The sequence below is a fragment of the Epinephelus lanceolatus genome, chromosome 10, assembly GCF_041903045.1.
Source record: "Epinephelus lanceolatus isolate andai-2023 chromosome 10, ASM4190304v1, whole genome shotgun sequence".
Lineage (NCBI taxonomy): Eukaryota > Metazoa > Chordata > Actinopteri > Perciformes > Serranidae > Epinephelus > Epinephelus lanceolatus.
In genome coordinates this window covers 21672685-21697610 of record NC_135743.1, presented here as the reverse complement: position 1 = coordinate 21697610, position 24926 = coordinate 21672685, and the positions used below count along the sequence as shown (strand labels likewise).

Genomic DNA, 24926 nt, shown 5'->3' with positions numbered 1-24926 from the left:
CTACTTATCAGCAACCAGAAGTGTTTTTTCGTTTGTGAATATTTTTATCTTAATTATAGGGTTGCAAGAAACTACCTTTTTGCCATAATTTGTAAGTTATTAGTTAGTTTTAGCTCAGCAAAAAAAAAAAAAGAAAAAATAGTTGTTTGCTTGCTCATCCCTAACTAAAATGATCACCTTCTTCTGAATATTAACTTTGTCAAAGTTAATATTCCATAACTTTCCACCACATGAACCACTAACAAACCCACCTTGCTTTTTGAAATACTGGGTGACATACTGTCGACCCTTTGCTTCTTTCTCCTCTCTTAGCGTCCTTTCTTTCTGTTTTTGGCTACCTGATTTTTGAGGCATATTGCCGCCTCCGCCTCCTTACCCGCTGTCTGTGACAAATTAGGCGCACTGCATCTGATCCAGTCGGACTGAACCATTTTATGTAAATAGAGAGGGGGAACGTTAATGTTTCCAAAACAAATAAAGTTATTGTTACCAGTACATTGTAAATAAAATATATTTGTGATCATAAGTTAATTAATAACTTAGTGTCATATTATTTTTTGTCAGTATTATAATTTTATTAGGGGCCTCTCTGGGCCCCTCTTAATCATGGGCCCCTAGAATCCTTCTCCTTTTTCCCCCCTTTTCAGCGCCCCAGCCTACCACTGCTCAAATTTTGCTTCTTTTAACCATGACAATAATATTTCCCTGAACTTAAAATCACCCTACACTCAAAACTGTGTTCTGCATATTGATCCTTCACGTGGATCTTTGGTCTTTACTATGCAGAATGATGCGTGTGCAGAGTCTGATAAAAGAAGACTGTTTGCACATTCATCTGGTCACATTTAATGTGTGTATGTACAAGGATGTGTTCATGGAAGCCAATCATGGTCCATTAAGCAACTCAAGACTTAAAAAACAGCATGCACCTCCAAAAATGATAAATACTGGGTGCTGGACAGATGAACAAATATAAAAATACAAAAATAGCTCAGCACACCAGAAACTGCCAAAGACAGAGTTTCATGATGAAATAAACACACAACATTATTATTTAAAGCAAGGTATATTCATGCCTTCGAACATGTCTGAAGGGGAGATCTTTAGCTAGTTTTAGTTGCCTAACAGGGCTCAACACTAACTTTAAAAGTGGTTGCCAGGCCAGAAACCAGGCATCAGCTTCTGGTTGCCAGAAGTAAAACTATGGTTGAAAATATTAGTTGCCATCAGCTTAATAATGATAGTGTGTCATAAAAGACTGTTTAAAAGCTTTACTACAGTAACCCAACAAAATTCTTTGTAGTTTGCGTTTTATCTGATACTTTACAGAAGTGGAATCTAAAGTGTTTTCAGTGAATGTGTCCACCCTCAACCTGAAATACCTGGTACAGAATACCAGATGCCTGTACAGGTTATTGGGGTATCACAGTACTAAGGTACACCAGGATATTTAGAAATCCAGACGGTATGATTTTCAGTACAGTCAAGAATACAGACCCTTCCTTTCCTTTTTTTTTTTTTTTAAAGACTATTTTTTTGGGCTTTTTTGCCTTTAATGGACAGGACAGTGTGAAATGGGGAGAGAGAGAGTGGGGGGACAACATGCAGCAAAGGGTTGCAAACTGGAGTCGAACTTGCGACCGCTGCAGCGAGGCATCACCTCTATGGGGCGCTGGTACTATCCACTAAGATACTGACACTCCAACCCTCCTCCTTCTAATGAACTCGTGGAGAGGCTGTCTTGAGGACGAATTGTATGTAGTACACATCACGTGCCAGACCAGAGGTCAGTCACTACCAGGGGAACAGGCAGCTGAGCTGAGAAACATGGTGACTGTCAGTGGTAGGGATAACGTTACAGGACTGTAAACATCCAGCAGGCAATGGCACAGACCACTGGAAAAAACTGCATATTTTCGCATTTAAAAACTCTGTGAATTAAGGGTTTATTTTGACCAAACCCGTGTTCACAGCTCCACGTTTTAGTTCCAGATCTGTGTGCTAGGTACCCCGATAGAAGGGTGACCAAAAATGGGGACGGTATGGAACGTTTCCATTGGTACCATCCACAACTTTTCACAGTGGAAACGGAACTGTACCATACAGGGGTCCAGGGTGTACTCTTGCTAAATGTCAGCTGGAATAGGCTCCAGCCCACCCATGACGCCCCTCCAACAGTCTTCCTGGAGAAAGTGATCCATGATGCCATCACCAACTACACCATGACTACAGCTTTGATGGATTAAGTAAATAAAATCTGATCTGCATAATATAAGTTCATGTTTAACTTGTCTTGCAACATATCTCATGGTCACACAAAATTAGGCTATTTAATATGCTATTAATACTTTTATTTATTTACTTGGCATATTTCCCCATCATACATTTTGGCCGTTGATATTTCCACGGGAAACCGGTAAAAAGCTGGCTAATGTAAACTCTGCTGTTGAGTCATACTTAAACTGAATCAAACCTTTTAACATAGAAGTGGCAGATCAGAAAAATGCCTGTTGTCAGTTTGTTTTATGAAGCACTACCAAATTACCTGTTTTATTGTTTGTACAGTGTGAGGACTTGCTGGTCCATTTTGAAGCATCTCAATGCAATTAAAACAATTTTAGTCCCAGTAAAAGCAATCTTCATCTGAATGACAAAACTGCTTCCTGCACTTCTAAAAGAAACATTTTGATTAAGCGTTTCAACACCAAAGCTTCACTTCACCTTCAAATAAAAAGGGCAAACAGCAGCTGTGATGTCAAAGATGATGTAAAATATTTTCACAGAATTCCATACATCACCCAACAAATCATTTCCACTGAAAGCAAAATGCAAGCCGAATGGAGAGTAAGAATTTTAAGAGGTTCAATTTATAACCAGGTCACCCTGTCTGACTCTGGCCAGCACTTGCTGTTCGCCGTGCAACACAACTACAGTGACACCACTTTTATTGATTGTAAGGGGAAGGCGTTCATTTAAATCAGTGTATTGGTTTCCTTTCAAAACAGGGGGCAATAATCTTTGCTCTGAGGGGTCAATTTAATTTCACACAAGGCCACCAAAGTAAAGCAGCCCAATTACGTGTACACAGCCTTAAATTGTGCGTGAAGTCAGGGCTACAAATGTCATTTGATTTTCTAATGACATAAATCTTAAGGTCATATTTTATCATGTTTCTGTAATGACACGCTTCGCTTGACAACACTGCTGAAGGAGTTGCTTTACTGTGTCTGCACAAACTCATGACTTTATTTTTTAGGCTCTGATGTGTAATGCATATAATTTTGTGACTTCAACAAGTGTACCTTTTGAACACTTATTTTCTCCCTGTGCTGTGTAGGTCTTTTTGGATTGCCTTTCATACATTCACTCACTATAAATGTCACTTATTTCCACAGATGCATGATTAAGGAAATTAAAGTTTGTGATAAATGTGGATGAGCAATGCTCCGAAGCAGTGCCAAGTTTTGTGGGGCCCATTGTGTCAGAATGTAAATGTACAAAAAGAAAACTATTTATAGTGAGGTAATGTGGTGGAAAGTCAGAGGATGGCGGTGGCCAGGCTGGAAACTTGTCCAATTAGGTTTTTGTTTGATAAAACATTTTTTTACATGACTAACTTAAATCCAAGCACAAGTTTCACAACCCTGACCAAATTTATTTAAACTTAATTATCAAACAGCAATGAAGGAGCAGCTACAATGAAATATCTGGGTTGTGCTTTGTGTCTATTTCATCTGCATTTCAGAGTCTGAGCTCATTCATCAATTTTGTGGGACTGTTTCTGCCAAACGGCAGGCAACAAAGTGAGACACAGCTCAGATGATTTCTGATTGCACCCTGATTAAAGTTGCCATCCTGGTGCAGCTCCTCTGGCACTGTTGCTCATTAGAACCTTAATTTACTTTGTGCAGATTCACATTCATTATGAAGAGAGCAAAGTCTAATTCGAGCCACAGAAAGCCACAATATCTCTCAGGATTTCATGGGGGGAGATACAAAATGTAGTGAGAAAACAAGGTTGCGTGCAGGAGCAAGGTTGTATTTTGTATCGTCAGAATAAACCAGAAGAGATGACGTGTGTGGAGATAAAAAAAGGTGTGAGGATACAAACATGCAAACTAAGAAAGACAGCTGTTTAATTAAACAAATACTTTTCCTCTCATTTTTAATTTAAAACCCGAATTACCGCCTTATGGTTGTACGCCTCCACCAACCAGTCAAGTTAAATTTACGTCTGTCCAGACTCACATGTAGCCATGACAGTGGAAAATGCTTTTAATGTGGATGTTACTGCAAAGAAGCTACATGTTCTAAAACTTTTTTTTGATTATAGGCCATACACAGAAAAATATATAGAGTCACTGGCCAAAAAAATAGTAAATGCTTAGTTTTTAACCAGTCACAAAAAATTTGGGTTTCTCAACCAGATCCCCCATTTACCATAAAAAATTAATTTTTTAATCAAAACGACGATGCCCACATATAACAAAAAGTATCTTTTTATCTTCTCAGGTGTGTTTACTGAGGTAAATATTTATTTATCAAATTGTAATCAATCAGTGTAGGTGAAGTAGTGACATCTACATACAGTACATAATAGGGCTGTGCCATATCGTCTCTTTCACAATAATGACGGTGTAATTTTTAATATCATATGAAGAATTCATATCGTGATACTCGCAATATTTCGACTTGTTGAAATATTGACATCATACTGTTACCCTGGGCAACAACAACCATGGCCACAAGTGAAATTATTACCGACTCCGCGGTGGTTCCAAAAAGAGGTGCAGCTTCGGCAGTGTTAAATAAAGTGTGGCATCGTTAGACCTGGGTGTCCTTAGGGGTGGGGGAAGAAATCGATACAGCTTAGTATCGCAATATTTTTGTGTGACAATATCGTATTGTTGTGAGTGTGAATGGTTGTCTGTCTCTACATGTCCTGCCCTGCAACAGTCTGGCGACCTGTCCAGGGTGTACCCTGCCTCTCGCCCAATGTCAGCTGGGATAGGCTCCAGCCCCCCCGCGACCCTCGAGAGGATAAGCAGTTAGAAAATGGATGGATGGATGCCAAGTACTGATTTTTTAGTATATAAATGATCAATATTACAAATACAAATTAAAATTTAGGTAGCCTGCTAGAATAATATAATCAATTGTTTTTTTAGTCCAATAGATACATTTTGCTGCTGCTTCAAAAAAAAGGCTGAAGTGAGATGAACAGACTGAAAACTTAATCTTATTCGGATATTGACGAAGTTTTCCTTTGCGAACATAATTTAAAGTGGAAAAAAGGTAATAGATCGCAATATATTTTATCGCAATACTCTGCATATTGCAACATATTTAAAATTGAAATAATATTGTATTGTGACTTAAGTATCATGATAATATCTTATGGTGGATTCTCTGGTGATTCCCACCCCTAGGTTATGAACAGTCCCGGACTTCTCAGACTCTTTTAGCGACTTACCGCTCAGATGGAACGCATTCAGCGGCTCCCCCGGCAGCAGCACCAAGTCTCTCCCTCTCCTCTCTCGCCAGAGACAGAATCTGAATCTCACTCTGTGTTACTGTTGTTGTTTAAAAACTAAAAACATGGGAGATCATCCTTGTTCAGTTTTTACTGAATATCTGGAGGCAAACTGTTAGGTTAACTTGTAAAACTGTATCACTTATTTTGTTGCAATTCCAGTTTCTTAATAGTAATTTATTTTTATCTAATTTGTCATATCGTCATGAATATCGTTATCGCAAAAATACCCAGAAATATGGTGATATCATTTTAGGGCCATATTGCCCACCCCTTATACACACAGTACAATTTATTAGAAATATGCTTAAGCCATATTCAAGTTTATTTTTAAATGTTTACGACGGGCAGTGAGTCACAGTTTGGCCACCAATGATCCATACAATCAGCACAGTTTCAAGATTAGTGTCACCAATTCTGACCAAATGTCTCCCTCTCTGTTCCTGAGTCACGGAGTTGAATTACGACAACAAAAGTGTTTTTGGAGGTGGAGGTTTGTGCCAAATTTTAGGAATGTCCCTCAACACCTACTTGAGATATCATGTTCACAAGACTGTGACATATGTACGTAAGTATGGATGGACAGACAACAGGGGTGGGAATAGCCAGACTATCCGTGATACCATATTATCACGATACTTAGGTTGCGATATAATATTATTTCAATATGCTGAGTATTGCAATAAAATATATTGCGATTTATTAACTTTTTGCCAACTGCATATTATTTCCCCAAAGGAAAACTTTGTTGGTTTAGCGTTAGCTTGGCCGTCAGCAGCTGACGCTATCTCTCAATGGTGGAGTCAACGAGGTGAGCCCTCGTGTTCGTGTATTCCTAGAGTATTCTCATATGACACTGCCTGCAAATCACGTGTCATATCCAAGTCCTCATTTCCTTCCGTGTTAAGAAATCCGAAATAAGTCCAGACGTTTGATTTAAACGCTGACGGTGCAATTCTGATTTCTTTCTCCAGTGCCTCCATCTTTGTTTTGATCAAATTCTTGCCGAATGCTGCCGACTGAGACCTCTGCTGACCTAACCCCGAAAAAAAAGCATCATCTAGTAGACCAAAAAAGCAAATTATTTTATTATTCTAATGCCATAAGTTGTATTAAGATGTGTATTTGCAAAAATAAACAATGTATATAACAAAAGATCTATAGTTTGCGTCCATGTATTGATACAATATCGCCACGCAAAATATTTACATACTACGCTGTATCGCGATATTTTATGCCTGTCGCTGATGCAGAGGCATAAAAATTTCTCTAAGTGATAAATCTCTCAGTCTGTATTTCATTTTTCTAGCATTACTGCAGCATTTTAACTCTAAATGTTACATGGGGAATATACTACTTGTGTTTTAACAAGTCATTTTGCGGTTTAAATTTTGACTTTGCCTTCAAAGAAAGAGCTGATTCAAGGGTCAGTTTACCATCTTCACTTCATCTGCCCCCACGGCTGCCTCAGGCTGTGCCTCTGGTCCGTCATGTGTTATTCTGGCCCACAAATTTAAAAATGCATGAGGTAAAATGCATAATGAAACATGTGTGATCATTGCTGGGAAATTGTTTTACCAAAACAGGTATGTCTGCAAAGGAAAAAAGAATGGGTATGTACACTGAAATTTAAAACAAAAGAACGCTGTGCACACTGGCCTTAATTTAAAAGATTACACTTTTATTTTTGCCGCTGGAATTTTAAAGGGATAGTGCGCCCAAAAATGAAAATTCAGCCATTATGTACTCACCCATATGCCGAGGGAGGCTAAAAACAGAGTTTAAATGACGTTTTTCCAAACAACTTTTTATGTCAGAGCTTCAGGACACTTGGATCACTACGGACGAGCAGTATGGAGATACTTTATGGTTTCAATTATGTGTTTTTTGGACGTTTAAATCTGGGGCACCCAGCCTGCATTAGGTGGAGTTGTGTTGCTTCCTCCTCTCCCCTTGGATCTCTGCAAGGGATGTGATGACTCTAAAACTTCACCTGAGCCTCCCTCGGCATATGGGTGAGTAGACAATGGCTGAATTTTCATTTTTGGGTGCACTATCCCTTTAAGTTGACATAATGTGCTTGTCATGATCCTGGGTTTTGGTTTCATATTCTGTTATCTTGTGGACTTTGTTTTGGAGTATTCTGTTTGTGTTCCTTGTTTCATGTTGTTCAGCTCATATTTAATCTGCTTCCTGATTTATTTTGTGGATTCTCTCCTCGTGTCGTGTCTGGTTTTACTTCCTGTCGTGTGTTTTCCCACCTGTTTTCTGTCACACCTGTCTCGTTAGTCCTCGCCTGTTCCCTGAGTCCTCCCTTCACACCTGTTTTGTATTTAGTCTTGTCTGCTCCACCCTTGTTGTCAACCAATCCCTGTTTCACTCCTCTTGCCCGTGTCTTCCTTCTCTAGCTGTGTCTCGTCCTGGTGATTAGTTTTCTATGTATATACCTGTGTGTTTCCCTTTGTCCTTTGTCAGTTCATCTGTGTTGATCGTGTTTTTTTCATCGTGCGTACCTTCTGTTCATCCTGTGTTCATCCTGCATCCATTCCTGTTCATCGTGTTTTTTCCCTGTTGATGTTTGTTCTGCTTTAATTTGGATTTTGAGTTGCCTTCCTTTTTTGGATGTCCTGGACCAGCTACATTGAAGCTCGCCTTTTGTCAAAAACTTCCACCTGTCTGGTGACCTGCATTTTGGGTCCTTCTCTGAACTGACACGTAACAGTGCTATGTTTTTTTAATATCAAAAAGTAGTAATCTCATTTTGAGTAATTCCATTAGTTTCCTGTCACATTTTTATTTTACTATGAGGTGACCTCTCACTCTTTCAATCTGCTGTTGTCTGATACCCTTTGTGTCCTAAATTTCACTCTAATAACATCCACCAGCCTTCATCCCTCTGTCTTTTCCTCTTATCTCCTTCTCAGCCCTGTCTAATCTCCTGTTTCTCCTCCTCTGGAGCTCCTCCCCGGAGACACTTGACAGGTCTATTACATCCTTGGCCTCGTATGCCCCCTAAACACCACTGCAAAAAAAAAAAAAAAAAAAAAAGGAACAACACAAGACTCCTTCAAATTTTGCCCCAGCTCCTCTACGGCTATGAGCTGGCCTGCGATAAATCTTTCATTTCTTTCACTGAGAAGCAGGAACGAGTCGAGGCCACTGGGAACGGTGTGGATGTTCAGCTGCAGTATAATCAGCTCTCTGCTGAGTTTGGGGCAGAATTTATTCACTGTTGTTTCGCACTCCTCAACCCCCATTTCTGCTCTCAATCACTCCCTGAACTCCTCATTTTCCCCTTTTCGCCAGTTTTTAACGAGCAGCCAGTGAATTTTGGAAAAGGAACAAAAATGCAAGGCCGTATTTTTAGTTATACAACACAGGAAAATCCACAAGTTTTTGTCCCACCAGACAAGAATGCACCTGTTTCATAGAGAAATCAATCAAGCAATGAAAGAAAAGCGACATGGCTGATCATTTTTCTCTTGCAAGACAGGAATTTGGATTACGAGCAGCTATTCAGAACTACAGCTGCTTCATTATGTGTTTCTTCTCTCTGTGCTGCTCTTAACCCATTTAAGCCCACCGGCAACAATAGTTGCCAAAGTGTATGCTTGTCATTTTCCACTCATAAATACATTTCTAAATACTATACATGTTTTGTATATCAATGATATGTGAGTAGACACCTTAGAAAATCATATTAAGAAAAAAAATTAAGTTTCCACATACTTCCTGTCACATGGCGTTGTTGGGTTCCTGACCCATCTTACTGAGGGCATGGCGACCACAAACCCCCACAAGTAAAGGTGATTTTCATATTATAATAATATTTTTTGTGTTGACATATATATATCTACTTAATCATGAAAGTCTCTAGAATAATCCAAACAACAGAAATATTGCATTGGATGTATAGTTTTATCTGTATGCAATCATTTGTCCAAGTGGCAACTATTGTTGCCGGTGGGCACATACCTTGTCAGTAGATAATAATGTTAGTTAACATTACCAACATTACAAAGGGCTAATATTTGGTAACAATACAGTTTTTGATAGTGTTAGCTTTAACATTTGGTAACCAACATTACTAGTGTTTGGTAGCTAGCACTAGCTAACTACCTAGCTAACTAACTAGCTAGCTATTAGCGCTGCCAATGTTAGCGCTGACTGTGTTGCACTGTGTGGTAGATTAGAAGGACTGAATGATGTCAAATACAGGGAGAACATCTTTAACACTATTGTACATGAACAGGGATATGGAATTGGAATTGTTTGGTAAAAAATATCCATTTCAAATTGCGTTAATTTCACGAAATGGTGGCCCCCAGTGGCCATGGGAGCAAACTCTTTCGTGTTTTCCACAGAGATAAACCAGGAGGATTAGAGAGGTATACTTTGGCAGAGGTTTTGGACATCCTTGATGAAGATGATCCCTCTGCAAAAATCACAAGCATTTCGGTTGTGCCAGAGTCTGAGAATAATGCCCGCGAAACAGACTGTGACAGCGATTTTTCTGATGATGATGATGTGACCTGTGATCCCAAACGCCTGCCATCTAGGCTGCTCAAAGGAGACTGCTTTGTGTCTGATGGTGACATGCAACTACCCATCACTGATGATGGACAAGAACCTGAGTAGCTATGTTTCCATCCAAAAGTGATTCGAATCATTGGGAAATGCGCATTAAAAGAAATACGAATCCTGTGTGTTTCCATTAATTGTACGGACTTTGGTGAAAACTACGAACTTGCACGAGTTTTCCACAGAACTGAAAACAAAACAAGTCTCGCATTCTTCTTCTTCTATGTTTTCTGGTGGTTGGCAACCAGCTTGTAAATGCATTACCGCCTTATTAAGGCTAGAAATGTTCTTATTTTGTCCTCCGTCCACACAAGTCTTGTGTTGTTGTTTTCCGCAATGTTTTTGCCTTGTGAGTGAACCGGAAACACCGGAAGCAGTTGGGGTGAAAGTGCGCTACGTCAGACTTAATTCGAACATAACTGTTTCCATCACCCGTTTTGCGAATCAACATTTTTTTCTTATCAACCAAAACCCGGCTATAGCGAGTGTATTTTAGTTTGTGCGAATCAGGAGATTTTAATTCGAATTTTGACGTTTCCAAGTTTTTTGATGACAAAATTCATGAATCAAATTGTTCTCACACTTGTTTTAAATAATAAAAGTCTTTCTCAATAAAGACAGCTGAATTACATGTTGTTTTTTGTGCTCTAATTCACTTTTCACCATGAGAGGGGTAGATACAAGGTATGTGCCCACCGGCAACTATAGTTGCCGAACATTCAAATGAGATTTTCTGGAACAGAGAGCACAAAATGGAGGAAATACCTTTAGAACATGTTCATATGGGACTCAGTTAACATGATTATATGCATAAAAACATTGAGAAAAATTTGGGCACAAATGGGTTAAACTGCACATCCCCCATATGGTAATATACACTTAATCATCAGCCTGCGCAGACGTGGCACCACTTACCAATGGTGCGACTTGTGACACCTCGTAATGCACCTGCACAACTTGATTTTCTGTCTCATGGTGAGTGAGAAGTGGAAGACAGAAAGCAAACCCTCACATCACATCATTAGTCACAAGGTATCAATAACAGTGAAAACCCAGCGAAGGTGTGCTTCATCTACCCATGTGAGGCGAGATATGGTAGACAGACAATAATCAATAAAAGATTAGCTCCATCCAGACCTGTCCTGCCATTTGTAAGCTGCCAAAGAAATGATCAAAGAGATGAAAGTGGGCACAGAGGAACGCAGAGAGGGAGCCAGGATCTGCTCTGTGAAACCATAAACGTTTTCTCTTCTTATAACAGCAGAATCTCTTCATGATCGACTGATTAACAGAACGCAGGAACATGATGAGACCCCTCCACCCGGGGCGATGCTCCAAACCGACCACAAGCATCTTTTATTCAAGATGCGATTTTTGCATCCACTCCATCTTTTATTTAAAATGAGGGACTGCAGCTTTTTGGAAGCCAGCTCCGAGTGATGTGCGCCTTGAAATTAATCCACCACACGAATTAAACTAACAATCACTCCTCCGCCAACTGTTGAGGGAGAAGCTCATCAGTGTGGTGTGTGTGTGATAACAAAAACACAACAGCAAAGGAGACTTCGAGCAGATTCAAAACAAGTATCTCAAGACAGAATTTGTCACAGATGGTAGAAATATTTACAACGTCAGTGTAATTAGTGTTGGCTGCTTCCTCTTAAGACACTTAACCACATGTCTCACAGCAGAATAAGCTCATTTTGCCCTTTTACAGCTCACATCTCCATCTATGCAGGGAGTTTTGTTATGTCTCCTCTCACTGAGCTTCATTATCTTGAGACAATGCCTCCAAAACAAACATAATGACACTTTGCATCCACCAGAGGGTCTCACAAATGACAACTTCATATAAAAGTATCATAATGTCTGCTTCTTTCATCCAGATGGAGGAAAGATTTTATTTCACCAGGGCATCATTTATGTTGGAGCCTCAGTGGACAACTACTTAATGCATCCCCAAAATAAAAATACAAATATGAAAAACCATTAAAGGAGTAATGAGCATCCCCAGTGGAGCATAATCAGATCAAGGTGAGTACTAAAATTCAAACTTTCCAGTATTCTAAAGGACAAAGGGGAGCTCAATTACCTATAGGGTTAGTTTCATGGGTCTGATAACAAACTTTATGACCATTTGGAGTGACATATACACATGCCCAGCTGTAAAATAATACGCACTACTCATATGTCGATATTATTTTACAAACACTTTCTTTCCCCGGGAAATCAGAACTCTAAACCTATACCGCACATACTGTCCTAATTATCATTTCCAATCTGTTAAGTGCAATATCAATATCTTCTTCTTGTTGCACTGTGTACAGTTGCGGCTTTTACATTTTATTGTGCTGGTACAATGACAATAAAGGACTTCTATTGTATTTTTTACTGTATAAATGTGTTTATTTAAGTTTATGGTCCATGCTAATGTTTACATTGTTATTTTAACAGTTTTATTTTGGAAGATAGGGATGTTTTTTATATATATGTCTATTTATTTTTCATGTTTTGGTAATCAGCTTACTTGTAACTATGTATAATATTTCATTTACATCTTTCATACACTGTATATTGTATATTTTTCCTGCTCCATAGCCCACTATATGTCAGTGACATCTTTTATAAGCTGTAAATTGTGTATATTCACCTCCATATGACCTGTTTTTGATCTAAAATATGTCATTGTAGTCCCAAAAATCGTATTAAGAGAAAGCCATTTTTCAAATACACAATCTGAGTACCAGTTTTTGTTTTCCTCCTGCAGAAACTTGCCAGTCCCTCCACAGAAGCACACCACCAGGGAAAAAAAGTGCAATCCCCTCATTAAAGCGTTTATAAGTCACAGCAGCAAGTTCCCCACAGAGAGAATAAATAAGATTAGAGTTTAATGTGAATCGACACACAGCAATAAAACCCGGAGGTTTTTCTGTAACCTCTCTTAAAGCAGATAAATCACTCACCCTGTGCCGGCAGAGCTGCTCACACTCAGGTCCTCTCAGGAACAACACCGGGCGGTAAATTGGCTGTCAGGCTGCAGCATCCCTCCAACTGTTTACGGCCGAACCTCCCACCTTGACCTCGGTCAGTCAGCCGGTGCGCGGTCCACACACACACACACACACACACACACACACACACACACAGACACGCACTAACACACACACAGACAGCGGTTAAGCCCCCGCTCCTCAGTCATATAGTTCCCTCCGCGGTCGTGTCGGTGGAGCCGGGGGTCAGCGCGGCGGGACGCAACAGAGCTGCGGCGGAGGAAGAGGTGGAGGAGGTGGATAGATGGAGAGGAAATGAGAACGAGGAGGTTTCATGCAGAGTTTCAGTTGTTTATAGTTAAAGGAAAAAAATCATGAGGGCAGAGCTGCTGTCAAGGCGCTGGAAATGATGTCATGCTGAGATGGAGCCACGGTTTGTGCATAAAAGGAACAGGTCTAAGAAATACGGGTGACCGGGGACGGTTGTAATACGTTTTGGATTTCTCTCAGTTACTGGGAAACTAAACTAAGCACAAAAAGTAAGGACATTTGAGTTTAGTAGATTATTTCTTTGTTCTTGGCAATAAATCTTACACTGTTGGAAAGCCTGTTTATTTCCCCTTTAAATGGTGCCACATTTGTAAGGAACATGCATTTGTGGGATGAGCAGCAGAGCTAAGTATGTGGGTCGCACCCATGAAAAGTGTGCCAAATCTTCTCCGCTGATGCCAAACAGCTAAGATTTATTGCCAAGAAGCATTGTTGTAACAAAGAAATAATCTACCAAACACAAATTTCCTGACTTTTTGTGCTTGGTTTATTTACACTTCGCTAACCAAATTTTTACAAAGTAAACATACATGTGTCGACTATTTAACCATACCATTTAAACATGACTACATTAGTGCTGGGCAATATGAAGATATTATATCGTTATAGAGATATGAGACTATATATCGTCTTAGATTAGATATCCTTGTATCGTGATATGGCATAAATGGTGTTTTTCTCTGGTTTTAAAGGCTGCATAACAGTTAAGGGATGGAAATGTATTAAAGGAGAAGTCCGGTATTTTGCACTTTGAGCCCCATTTCTGGGTTGTTTATGATGAAACAGAGTGGCTAAGACCAAAATAGTGACAATTGCTCATTTTCGGAGAATTTGGCTTTCCCCTGCCTGGCTTAACACTGCTGCCTATGGCCATGTGTGAACCTGTCCTAAACCCACCCTAAACGTTTGTTTTCAAAGCCATGAAACTCACAGAGTGGTCAGTGGTGTTCCTTGATGTTCTGACATAAAAAATCGTAGCAAACACAGCTGTCCTCAGTCGCCCCTACACTGGTTTGCTGTTTGGCAGGAAGCAGGAAGTCAATAACAGTCTCATACTTGTCTGCATCAGGCAAACAACTAGTTAGCTTAGCTTAACACAAATACTGGAAACAGGGAGAAGCAGCTTGCCTGGTGAACAGTTAGAGACTGTTCGTTACTTATGAAGGTGGATGGGGGTGGTACAAAATAGGGGCGGCATGTCGATTAATGTTTTTTAGCACCAGGGTTTTGTTTTGTTTTTTTAGTCTTAGGGGAGGAGCATAAAAATTTAAATGGTTGTATTTTGTGTTTATTTTACCAGTAATTCTTAATGAAATCATGCCCAGGCAGATTTGGAAGGCTATTATATATTTATCATAGCCAAAAATGATTATTGGATTTTCAAATTTCCAACGGTCCTTGGACACATCATGTGCAACAACCTCTTCCATCAAAAAAAAAAAAAACTTAATCGAATCTGATCTTAAAATAGTGATATGTCATCAAAATCACTTTATTCTTTGTCTAATTTAAACTGAATAACCAAATTATTTGCACTAACTAACCACCATGCACGGCAAGAGTGGAAAAACCCCAGGCTTTCGTCTTCAACTTTTAACTTTCAAACATTAAAGGATAAGCTTTAAAAATCTAATAACTGGCACAAATTTATGGTGGAGTGAGGGTCATGCATAATCTGCCAGGTACTCGAGAAGGCTCAAGGAATAACAACAGTAGCTTTGGGGAGGATCAACATTATAAAATAAATAAATAAATGAAGCCGCCCCCTCCTCTGATAGGTGAAGAACGGTCCCTTAGCTTTATAGAGCCTCAAGGCCTTCTCTAAACATAGTCCATAGTGCATTTAACAGAAATAGTGTTCAATTAGTAGCCTACACTTACAATTAAGTTTCAGTTAAGAAGTGCACAGGCATTTTATTTTTTACCTCAAAATAAACAAAACTGTATTTTATAAAAGTGCTCTTCATGAGTAAACATTATATATATATATAAGAGGATCAGTTTTATAATAACTTTGATTCAATTTCTTAAACAAGTTAACTATAATATGAAGCAGTATGCAGCACATGTCAAAAGTGTACAATTCCTGTTTGACATTAATGCTCTGATGAAACTTTTTGGCATGTGTTGTCAGTTTTTCATTTAGCTTGATGAATTACCTTTAATGGCGATTAGAAGAAAAAAAAGCTCCAGAGATGTTATTTGGAGCTGAACAGAAATAAATGAGTCCATATGGCAAAACTGATTTTAAGACGTCACGCAGGGAAGCTGTCACAGCTGTCATATTTAACAATGAATCATAAAAAGAAACCTCAGTGGCACCGTCCTTCAGGCTGGCCATATTACTATCACTGATACCCGGGGCCAAAGGGAAAACCTGAGTGGACAGGTGAATGAAAATTCAGCCGGACAACACATCAACACGTTCACTGATGAATACAGTGTCATTAATGTCAGTTTGATTGACATATCCTGATGAAACAAATGTGACAATAAGAGTGATGGTAAAACAAGCAAGTAGCTATTTACTCAAACACTGTACTTGTAAGCATACTTTTGAGGTTCTTGTACTTTACTTCAGAATTAGCCCCGTTATATTGCTGGGCTTCTGACTCCCTACGCTCCAAGTCGTGACATGGGTTCCTCCAGCCTATCCTCGCTAGTCATCCCTAGATCAAGTTTGGTAACTAAAGGTGACTGAGCTGTTGCCATCAAGACCCCGAGGCTCTGGAATTCTCTGCCTGAGGAGATTATATTATATTATAATCATTGCTTAAAACATTTTCTTATGGAAAAGTTTTCATTTTAATGCCTGATTTGTAGGCTGTGTGTTTTATTTCCCCTGTTCTATTTTTGTCTCTGTACACACTATTCTTCTTAGCTCTTAACATTTTTTTAAATGCTGTAATCTTATTTTCATGCACTTTGTGAAGCACTTTGTGACCTTGTTTAGATAAGTGCTGTACAAATAATTATCTTGAGTAACACCATTTTGTTTCTTCAAATAATGTACTTTTTATTCCACTACACTTATTTTAAGGCTTTAGTTAGCCTACTACACAGATTCAGATTATTAATAATACAAGCAACAAATAACGTGTTATTGAAGATGAAACTACCAGGTAGTAATAAAGTAGTTAAATGTATCCTCACCTTCACCAGCATTAGAATAATAAAGACATCCATGCATTGATGATGATAACAGCTTACATATTTTACTGAAATGGGCAGTTCTGCATAATGAGTCCCTTTACCTTTGGCACTTAATATATTTTGGTGCTAATACTTTTGTTCTCAACTCAACTTTAATTTATTTATAAAGTACATTTAAAAAAATCTCACGTTGACCAAAGTGCTGTGCAAAAGAAAAGAAAATGCTAAAAACACATACATGAGAGGCAACACAACTGTCAGGTCACAGCTCACACATTTAGAGACACAACACACACAGGCATGCATCAGGGAAAGGCACATCAGGGGGATGCGAACGCTAATGAAGAAAAGCAAATTTTGAGTCTGGACTTAAATGAGTCAATGGGGGCAGATCTGATTTGGAGGGGGTGCTGTTCCACAGTTTGGGGTAGACACAGCAAAGGCACCATCACCCCTGAGCTCAAGTCTGGAGCGTGGGACAGCCAGGAGCCCCAGGTCAGCTGACCTGAGGGACCAAGGCAAACAATCCTTACAAATCTACTTTACGTCAAAATGGGAATGCACGTTTGTCTTTAAATTTATCAAAGCTGTTCAATGTGCATTGTACAATTTTGTTTTAAGTTTTGATCGTTTTCACGAACCATCATTTTAAACTCCCCATCCGTCCTCCACTCTAGCCAACTTGGCACAATCTGGACCTTTGAAAAGCAGCCAGACTCCTTCCATCCAGACAGGTTTGCAGCATTTGTTCTTGCTCACCCCTAAAACACCTCGGGCCATCAGGTAGCCCTCGTTTGAATTTGTGGGAGCATCTGAAAATATTTCTGCTCTCAGGGGCACAATACATTAATTGATCCATTGATTGAACTGGCTTAGTAATCCGGGTAATGCATGAGGTCAGTCTGTTCATCAATACGCTTAAATTAAAATTCAGTGTGAATAACTTTTCACTTTCTCTCTTACATCATACACTACTTGCATGATAATGCTGGCTGACAGACAAGGTGAAGGGAAAATCATTTTTCGGCTTTCTTCTGACTGAAAGAGGTCATACACTTGGAAATACAGCTCTAGCACAAAAGTTAATTTGACCCCAAAGTACTGAATAGCTCATCCAAACCTCAATGGGTTCGACAGGAAGGGGTTGTGTTGAGGAAATAAGTTGCATTTAGCTTCAGTCCTTCACCTGAATGAAATGTTTTCTCATTGAATCACAGCACATTTAATGGCCGACAGAAAAAATCCTTGAAGGTCAAAGTGAAATCATTTCTATAAAAATGATCTAAATTAGAACTATAAAACACAAATTACATTTTCCAAAAGTATTCACCCACTTTGAGTCACTGCAGGAAAAACAGCATGATGACAAGATGGAAGGAAAACAAGAATAAAAAACTGAAATCTTGCAGCAATTTAAAAAAAACATCGATCAGTCGAGGACACCCAACACTGGGTGCCAACGATAATGAGCGTCACAACTACAGAGTCAAACAATGTTTGGCTATCTAACAGTCAGTCAAGGTCATTGCTAAGATTCATGGGAGACATAAAAATGCAAAGAGCGAGGAATAAATCTGACTAGAAGAGATCAAGGTGACAAGAATAAGGTGGAAACTCTGCTGTTTGACCTGTCAAATGGGACAATTTGAAAGCAGCTCATCGTCTCTGCCATCTCCACGACAGATATGCATTTAGATGAAATATGACATTGTATCAGGATGATGCCGTTAGCTGCTGTAAATTTTCCTGCTTCCACACCTGAATGGGTTTGACCTTGCACTCTCCCATTTATGAAAAGCAAATCAGCCCCTGGTAACGGGCTGCAGCAGTCGGTACTAACATGTTTCACACTTGCTGGTATGTGTGAATTCACCTTACACAAAATAAGCAATACCAGTCTGATTGTTAGCTACTTAAAAACACACGTTCAAACCTCTCCATCGTTCCTGCAGCCTCTCTCCCCCCTGTAACCGCCACAACCCCCCTCTCCTTGTCTCACATCTACATTCTTGCTTTCTAATCCCCTTGACTGAAGAGCAGAGGACCCGGTGGCTCCGGGGCGCGAAACAGGACGAGAAGTAAATTAGAGAGAGCAGAAAGGCGCTCGAGATGAGAGAAGAAATGAAAAGGAAGAGAGTGCCTCTTCAGCTGCATACACAGAGAAGAAGGCATAAAAGGGAAGAGAGCAGCTGAGGGCAAAGACAGTTCAATGAATAAAAATGAGCACAACACATTCAATTAAAAATTTATTTTTTATTTAGACAAAATAATTAAGTAGTAAGTTAAGAACAAAAAAAAGTTTGAGACAAGAGACTTAAACAAGCTGCTTTGGACGAGCAAGCCTCGTGTCGCCTCCTCATGTCTTAAGAAGCATTTTGGGAAATCTCTAGTGACGCAAAACGCTGACGTGCGTTTTACGTCCTCACATCTGTCGAGCAAGTCCATCTCTTGTAATATTTATTCAGCAAACATGAATAAAACCAAACCACAAACTGAGATTCATCAAACTTTAACACCAACAAATCCATCACTTTCCCCACTCCTGGCATTTAATAAAATAGAAGGAGAAAAACAAACAGTCCCCCAGAATTTATATTCATTTGTAGGGTTAGTTGTCCCGGTTTTTTGCATTTGGTGGCTGCAGCCTTAAATAAATGGCACCTTTCACCCGACTTTAGGCTGGTCTCATAATGGTCTTCCCACTTACACATGTCAGAGTCTTATCAGTGCCGCTGGCAGTCAGGACAGGATGGTAACTCATTTCCAGACAGAGCCTGAGGTAGCCAAGGTGAGCCGCAGCAAACTGCAGTACAGGGTCCAAAGAATTCAAGCAAGTCCTGAATCGGAGAGTGTGCTTTGCTCAAAGTGCCTGAGCAGCACACTGACGATGAAGACGTTACTTTCTTGCAAAGCTAAACCTAACAACCTTCAAATAAAAAGCTAATAATAAATCTAAACCTTATCCTAACATTTACTTCAACAGACACATTATAAAAGACCTCATCTTGGCTGAAAGGTGAGAACATCTGTGTTGAAAACACCTGAGGACCGAAGACATTTCATGAATAGCAAGTATAAAGTCAGTGGAAATGCATTAATGAAACAGTAATGTTTTTTTTTTGCTTTTATGTAAGTGAAGCAGTGAATCTGAAAAAGTAAAAAAAAATGTATGTATGGCTTTCCCTGTTGGTCTGGATATGAAGTGTAAGTGAGTCACACCTTTGTGTGTACATACAGCGCAGTGTTCAGGGGACGACAGAGTAGGGCTGATACGGCAGCAGCTTTTGTCGTTCATTTATTGCGTAAATCCATGCAGGCTTGACAAAGTTCAGATTGCTGTTCTCCATCAGTGCCTGTGATGGAAGTGAGAGTGAAAGCAAGAGGAACAGAGAGGTCATGAAGTGTTCTTATTGAATTACAAATGCACAGAGGTATATTAGCCAATGAAGAACTCAACTCTGATTGTTAAACTGAAACTTCTACTTCGGGTGCTAGCAAAGCCGCCAAAGGGCTGAAAACCAATTCTGACTCATAAATTCAAACAGATTTAAAAGCCACTTGGTCCGAAAACTGCTACATTTTCCCTGGCAGAGCTGAAATACTCAGGTTCCCAATTTGCTCCGATGCTTTTATTTGATTATACCTTAGCAAATAAGTGCTTGCTGCTTAACAGAAAATGTCTTAAAAGCCTCTGTATGTTTTTTCCCTCTTTGGACTTTTTAAAAAGAGATTTTCAGCAGCGTACTTTGTATAACCGTGCATTAAGTCCTGGACACACCCAACTGACATAAAGGAAGTGGTGGTATTAAAGACTGACTGTTCCATCGCCTCACGTCACCTGTGTCTCGGCCAGGAAGTTAATTTGAAGACACTGCAGAGCCAACGGCCGACTAGCATGTACCTTCAGGCCTGCGTGAGAGGAAATAACTCTCCATATCAGTGGACAGCGGTGGTCTGTGTTAGTCAGTCAAAAAGGGAAACCAGGAGACCGACAGGGTGGATTCAAGACGCTAGTTAGCACATTAACAACCCAACGCATTTAGAAAGAACAAAGGATACTGGCTGTGCACTGTAGCAAACAGGGACACAAATAATTAGGACCTGTTTTTGCTAACGAGATCAATGGCTCAAAAAATGAATTCTTCCTAATATAACAAGTTTGTTTTGGTCTCACTCCCTCTTGAGTTTTATTTTTTTGATAAAGATTATTTGTTCTGCATTTTTGCCTTTCTCAGACAGGACAGATCCAGAGTAAAAGTGGAGACAGACAGGGGCGGCATGCAGCAAGGGGCCATAGGTTGGAATCAAGCCCTCGGCCGCTGTTGTAACAACTAGGGATGATCCTGGCAACTAAACAAAAATTTAGTCGACTAGTCTAAAAAAAAAAGGAAAAAAACTCATTTAATGGTGAACGTCCTTCAGCCTGGAGGTTATCTTTTTACGTCCTGGCACTATGTATTCAGGCTCAACATATATTAACTTCCTGAAGCCTTAACTTTAGCAAAGTTAAGTGGAAGCATATCTTGGGCAGTCATTGTCGTGATGAGCTGCGTTATCTCCTCAGACCGGGCGGGATCACAGCGTCTCCAGGTGAACGATGTCAAGTTGGGCTATGTGGCTAGCACCGCTAGCAGCAGCAGGCTAACATCCAAATGCTTGAGTTGAACGTGGCTGAGCATTGCTCCAGTCGAGTGATTATATGCTAGTTTTTTCTGACACCACTGACATACTACCTTGTTTTCATGTTCTGGACCAAAGTACTGCCAAACCACGATGGTTTTGCGGGAGGTCATCGCTCTTATTCCCCACCGTGCTGTTTTAAAACTCCAGTGAGCATTACCACGGGGGAGGGGGACTGCTGTCTGATGGCTCTGTAGCCCCCACTAGTGGCGGTCGGCTGCATGACAGTTAAGCGTACATGAATGAAACACTAACTGGTTTAACCGACTAATATTGCTGGTACCGACTAGCGAGGGGGTGGAGCTAGTGGACAACCCCACCCTCTTCATTTTAATCATTTGTTTGCTTTCCTTACTTCCTTTCCTCTTTGTGTACACTGAGCTTAACTGCCAATCAGAGTGTTTTTATTCTCCGACAGGCCCTGCTGTCTTTGACACCGTTCTAACACGCTGAAAATAAATCTAACAAGGGCCGACTAGCGCCAACAGTGAGGACAGCACTGCAAAAACTAAGGCAACAGACACTCACGACCTGTCCAACCGCCAGCTTGGTGTGTCAGGGCCTTTAAGTTTCCTGAAGCTATTATGTTCATCTAATCAAATCAAATGTAAAAGCATGCTTGCACACATGCTAAAACCAACATACACAGAGATGTTCATGTTCTTAAGCTTGTGTTAGACATCATTATTAGGGATAAACAAGCGAGGACTCAACTCACGTCTTCAAAGGAGTCATGCCACCCTTCACTGGTCACCACAAACTGCACCTTCTCTGTCATGTAGTCCTCAATCAGTCTGGAGCAAGACAACATCATGTTTTTATACGAACATTTGCAACATAAAAATCGTAATGGGTTACTTCTAGAACTCTTTCTCACCCGTTAAAGGCAACGATGTATCTCAACAGTAGTCGCCTCTCATTGTTAAGGAATTTACCATAGAGGAAAAAGTGCTTTCCTTTCAGGAAGTCTGGAAGAAATGAGAAAATAGGAAGTGAAAGAAGCAGAGGAGTGCAACTGATGACTCTACAATATGTAGGAGGAGTAATTATAGGTGCTCTTTGAAAAAGGTGAGAAGGGAGCAAAGCACCGAAGAAAACAGAGGAAAACAGCACAAACCCTGACGTTTGTGTCGTGTTCCTGAAAGGCGGAAAGCCATCCAATTACTTTCTGTCCGTGTTCGCAATGTCCGATAAGTAAGGGGGGACATCTGTTCCTGTGATCGGAACAGACAAAGAGAGATAGGAGGACATGGAGACAAGAACAAAGAGAGACGTACCTGGTAGCTCAGGGATGGGGTGATCCTCTTCAGCCTCAGCGTCGGTGTTTTCATCTGTCGACCCCCCGTATGGATCCTCCTGGTTCACTGTCTTCCCCTCTGCTGCTGCTGCTTTCTTCTGTCTGCTCTCGTTCTCCACCCTGTAACAAGGACAAGTAAAGGACCTGTTGCATCTTTTATGCCACATGGCTCCACGCCTGCCTGGCTGTCAGAAGAAGAAACCTTTCTGCTTGTCGCCTTTGTTTTTTTTTGTCTCGTCTGATCACTTCTTCTAATGGTGGTCACAGTTACATTGGCAGGGCAGTACAGATGTCATATTTATGGAGCTGTTGAATCTCTGTTAAGGGAAAATTTAAAGTTAGTATTGCACTTTTGTAATCACTCCATATAGGCCATCAGAGTAGTTAGTGGACTAAATTCAACCGTATCCATAGAAATTTAAGTTACAGTTAAATACACTGACAAGTACAAGTACAAAAGTAGTTCTTTTAAAGATTACTGTTTGTTCTTTAGTTCTGTATTTTGGTATAAATACACACTTAACCACCAGTCTACCAGCAATTTAGTCATTTTGGAAAAGTGAGCTCTTATCCGAGATAATCTTGAAAGGAAAACCAGTTCAAAACAACTTTTAGTTACTTGGGGCAGTGGAACAAGTTGTAAATACAACACTGACATGTAAGGGTGTGTGTCCACATAGCATTTTTTTCTGAGTGCCAGTGTGTTTTTCAAATTGTTCCTAATGAGAGGAGAGCAATTGCAGCTGCCTACAGAAAAGGCACTGTGCCCAGCATCCTTGTTCTGAGTGCTTGGCTTTTTTTTGTGGCTGCTCTTAGCACTCCAAGCTGAAAATCTATTAACTTATTATAAAGGTATTGGTATCGTCACTGCCAATCTCGCACTCTCTATCCTGAGCTGTATGGCATGTCAGTTAGAAACTATCACACAGCAGATCGTAGCAGGTTGCCTGGACACAGAGTGTAAGTTTGTTGTTAACTGCGTAGAAACACTGTGGGCACATGTCTTAATGTTGCAAATTAGAAGTCAAGCAGACAAAGAGCAACATTAATCTCCACCAACTCTTTGTCTGTCTGCTGTTTGGTGCTGGGCAGTTAGAGTACAGTGAGATTTCAGACCGTTTTTTACTGGAAACAATGCTGATTGGAGCAGTGAGACTGAGTCAATAAGCTGAAGGTCCTAAAACCAAAACGATGAGCTGACAGATGCTAAAATGCCCCATAGAACGGAGGATGACTGAGTCTGGTGATAATAATCTATGGGTCTAAGTTGTTTTAGGTAACAGCACAAAAAAGGCCTCTTTAAAGACTTCTGTCACTTCCTCAGTGCCATATATCACTATGAGCACAATCCTCAAGCCAACTAACATCTTCAGCCACCAGTTAACATCAACAATGTCCCTGTTGAAATTAAGTTACATCAGATTCTTTGGCTTTGGCTCAGATCTCAGACTCCCTCCTCAGGTCTCTAAACAGCAGCTGTGTCAAGATGAAGGCACAACAAACACTACCTTCTGCAATGCCTTAAAAAAATTGAATGTCTCTAAAAAACCTGCTCAACTGGGCTACTTTAGAGAGCATCCTTACTGGTCACATACTGGTGTGGTTTGGCAACATGACTGAACAACACCACAAACAGCTGGGGAGGAGAGTAACGGTGGCTTAAAACATTATAGGAACATCACTGCCACATATTCAGGATTTTTAAGAAAGGACGTAAGTATAATGGAGCACACGGGCCATACAACACATGGTCAGTTCTCATTCCTTCCCTCAGGTTAACGCCTGTGGAGCATCAGAACTCGTACCAGCTGTCTCAAAAGGTGTTTTCTGAGGGTGCCCTGAGAGAACTGCCCACTGGGGAGCTCCCCCAGAGAGCTAAATACCTTTGAGAGCTTTTTTCTGTTTGCATTTGCACCGCCAACAGAAACACTGAAGTGACGTAAAGTACTGTAAGCCGGGCAGCGGTTAGTATAGCACCGTCACTTCTACTTTGACGAATCAAAATCCCATTGCATTGCCATATACAATTCACTCAGTAAAGCCTGGACTCCACTGTCGGTCCACTTGTCCATGTTTTCTTTTTCTTCCATTTTTCACTACATGCTGTAGTTTGTGTTTCCTGTTGTGGCTGATGGGTCTTTTTTTTTTTTTTTTTTTTTTTAAATGGCAGTTGCCAGTGCGGCATTGGCTGTGTTTGACCAATCAACAAACACTTAGGTTACTCATGGTTTCTCTTGTGTTGAGAGAGTACCTACTTTGATATAGGAGATAAAAAAAAAGGCTGTCTAAGAACTGCAATCATTCCTAGTTCTTACAGTGCAAACACAGCAAAACAAGAGATTCTGAGAACTATGAAAAAGTT

At 40.2% G+C, this 24926-nt stretch overlaps 2 protein-coding genes across 3 annotated transcripts in view; both read right to left on the bottom strand.

The window, feature by feature from the left end:
• Positions 1-13451, bottom strand: part of drd2l (dopamine receptor D2 like) — a 45921-nt gene extending 32470 nt beyond the window's left edge. Inside the window, exon 1 of one of the 2 annotated variants that reach the window (XM_078171751.1) lies at positions 13078-13451. The gene's annotated coding sequence lies outside the window, so the exon portion shown is untranslated. The remainder of the gene's footprint in view (positions 1-13077) is intronic. The other variant, XM_033640105.2, reaches the window with a different exon arrangement.
• A 5374-nt stretch (positions 13452-18825) lies between these two features.
• xrcc1 (X-ray repair complementing defective repair in Chinese hamster cells 1) overlaps positions 18826-24926 on the bottom strand; it is a 34449-nt gene continuing 28348 nt past the window's right edge. The window contains exons 14-17 of the mRNA XM_033641386.2: positions 22545-22684; positions 22145-22235; positions 21986-22061; positions 18826-19940 (exon numbers count right to left, since the gene is read on the bottom strand). Of these exons, the coding sequence (XP_033497277.2) occupies positions 19833-19940; positions 21986-22061; positions 22145-22235; positions 22545-22684 (415 nt within the window). The 3' untranslated portion in view covers positions 18826-19832. The remainder of the gene's footprint in view (positions 19941-21985; positions 22062-22144; positions 22236-22544; positions 22685-24926) is intronic.